The 3,109-nt window shown below is 27.1% G+C and overlaps 1 protein-coding gene across 1 annotated transcript in view; it reads right to left on the bottom strand.

Annotated features, from left to right (window-relative positions):
• LOC107612152 (putative phosphatidylglycerol/phosphatidylinositol transfer protein DDB_G0282179) overlaps positions 1,903-3,109 on the bottom strand; it is a 2,677-nt gene continuing 1,470 nt past the window's right edge. Inside the window, exons 3-4 of the mRNA XM_016313972.2 lie at positions 2,318-2,478; positions 1,903-2,243 (exon numbers count right to left, since the gene is read on the bottom strand). Of these exons, the coding sequence (XP_016169458.1) occupies positions 2,139-2,243; positions 2,318-2,478 (266 nt within the window). The 3' untranslated portion in view covers positions 1,903-2,138. The remainder of the gene's footprint in view (positions 2,244-2,317; positions 2,479-3,109) is intronic.

Genomic DNA, 3,109 nt, shown 5'->3' with positions numbered 1-3,109 from the left:
TTTTTTATATCCTATTTTTAAAAAATATTAAAAAACTTAAAATTTTTATATTTTAAAACTAAAATTTTAATTTTAGTCTCTACAATTATGAGTCTCACTCCTTCAATTCCAACTCTCAGCCTTAAAGACAATGTGGGAGGGATGTCGTTACCAATTTCATGGGTCCATTACACAATCATACTATGGGAAGGTCAGAGAAGAAAATGGTCAAGATCTTGAGAAATCTTTCTACGATAATTTTATTCTTTTTCAATGATGTCTAATTTTTTTATTTTATTTTATTTTTTTGGATAGAAAATAAAAATGTTATCACAAATGTCTATTCAAAATCCTACAAAAAATAGTCACCAAAAAAAAAATCCTACAAAAAATAAAAAAAATAAAAGAAAAAACACAGAACAATATTAGTGAAGTTGTTATGTGGACTCTAGTAAAACTTGTTTTAGCCCAGTTAAGAAAATCGTAACCAAATCTCCCTTTGTACTCAATATATTGAAATTAAAAAATGTGTGATTGTGGATCTCAAAAACAAAAACAAAAAACACACTCTAATGTGAGCTGTTTGTAATTTTAAACTAACACCTTGCAATAACGTTGAAGTTGTTGCTATGAACTTTGTTCACGTGACGAGCCAAAACTCATGCACATGTCTACTTTTTCATCTTGAATTGTGGGGATATATAATCCTTCCCTGTTAATTACTTGCTCTAGAAGATTAAAACACACGTTACAATACTCTACCATTTCGTAGTACCACCACATTATAATAAATTAGATTGCCTTATTTACATCATAAAATAAAATTGATAAAATTGCTTCTTAGCTTTAATTACTTACTATTACTAGTATTGTCTTTCATGTATATACACAAGACAAGAAAGACCCTGTACATGGTCAAAAAACAATGCACATGCCTCTAGTGTAACTATGTAAGCATGTGCGCCTACTCCTTCAAAGAATAATTCTGCAAAGATTCCCTACCATCTATTATTATTTGCTCAACAAAAATCAATATCTCTATGGTAGTATTTGAAAGGGAGACTAAAACCAAAAGACAGAGATTGATAAATTGAAACTGAGAGATAATAAAGATTAAATTAAGTTTATATATTATGTTTAGTAATGTAAAATATACAGAATTAAATTATATTTAAGTATATCCTATTTAATGTAAAATAAGTATAGAAACCAAAACAAGTAAAATTATTTAAATATCCATGTTAATTAAAAAAAGAGATTGAAATTTTAGTTTCAGCTTCTAACTACTAAACACAATACTAAATCTCTGTATTCCAGTCTTAGTACCCAAAACAAATGCTACATATGGGTCAAGAAACATTAATTTTACTCTAAACTATAACATTCTTTGGATGTAGACATCCTCATCAAAGATCTCTGGGTTTGAACTTTTAAGTGTGCCTCCAAATTTCTATCTATCCAGGGACAGTGGGGACAAGAACAAAGATAAAATACAACTATTTCTATCTCGGTTTGTTTGTTTGTTAGGTAATTTTGTTTTGAAATAACATCCATAATAATCTAGGATCATAACAAGAAGGTAAACATAGATGTAAACATGGGCAGTGTAAAGTGCACCATGCAAAAACCACCAGTGAGACCCAAATTGGGAGATGAACCAACTCAATTGTAATATCCCACCAGAATATGCAACTCTACACAATGGTTCCCTCAGTTTAGGAGTTTAACAATTGTTTCCATGATAATATAGAAAAGCATGAATCTTATGCTAAAATTAAGATTTAAGATGTTTTCTGCAAATGAGATAATATATGCTGAACAGTGATGAATAGAAACCAAGAGAGAAGCAACATTTTGTAGCTAAACAAAAAGAGCAAATAAAGTAGGACTACTTTTGGAACACTGAATACATTGAACTCTAAAATTACATTCGTGAATATGTTATACTACTTCTGGATATATTCTATAAAAACTAAAATCAAATATTGAAACATTCGACATTGTATAGTAGTAACTATAAGCACATATCATGTGTAGTTTCTATATTTCATTGACATTAATGTGATATATATGTTATTAGAGCAACCCATTGCTCTTCTTATGATCAATTACAAATTTACTTATATGGATAAATAGTACATTATCGATCACTTCAGAGACTAGCTAGATCCCAAAAATGTAGAAACAATTTTCAAATTAAAGGTGATACAAGTGAATGGTTCATTTATTCTGTTCCTTAATGATATCTCGACGGTGTAGATGCCCTGTGAAGAGTAAACATTAAAATTAAAATTAAAATGTGTGGTATAAAATGTTAAAATTGAATTATGAAAGTAACCTGTGGGGCAAATAAGGGCATCCTTTGGGTGCGAGAAAGAGTAAATTTGGTAGCATCAACAGGACAGGACATTGCCTCACAAAGATCATACATTTTCTTATGGACAATAAGTCCCATATATGAAACTTTTATTACCCACTTCCCACCACAGATAACATGATCTGCACCACAAAATACACACCAACTGCAATTCATAATCCATAAAGTGGATTTCATGTACCATATATATGTTTAACTAATTACAATTATTCTATTCGTATGCACAAAAAAGCTGCAACTAATAATGCAAAATTTGTAGCCTATTATATCATTTATATGTCATTATAACTCCTAACAGCAACGGATTTAAAAGAGGCAAGTAGTGGTTTTGGTCCTCTAAAAAATTTTAAACTCTTATACTATTATAATGAATGTATTGTGTAAAGTAAAATTTAATAGCATAGTAAAAAAAAAAATTGGTATTATTTATGTATTAAGATTTAAATTTTTTTTACATGCATTTATATTATTTGTATTTTTTATTTAATTTAAATTTTTTTATAATTAATTTTAACATTTATAATCATATAAAAAATATTTTTAATATTATTTATGATAATATTATTTTTTTTCTAATTTTATTTAGTTGTTTCTTTTTTATTATTTTTAATTAATTTTTATCCCTATTATTATATAAAATACTTTAATATATTTTAAATTCACATAACAAAATTGTTAGTGCAATTAACTTATATTATTTTATGTTATATTTTTTAATGATATAAAATATAAAAATATAACTTTAAAAGACCA

Source organism: Arachis ipaensis, chromosome B08 (assembly GCF_000816755.2).
Source record: "Arachis ipaensis cultivar K30076 chromosome B08, Araip1.1, whole genome shotgun sequence".
NCBI classification, from domain to species: Eukaryota; Viridiplantae; Streptophyta; class Magnoliopsida; order Fabales; family Fabaceae; genus Arachis; species Arachis ipaensis.
Note: the sequence above shows the minus strand (reverse complement) of the source record. Positions and strands in the feature narration are given on the sequence as shown.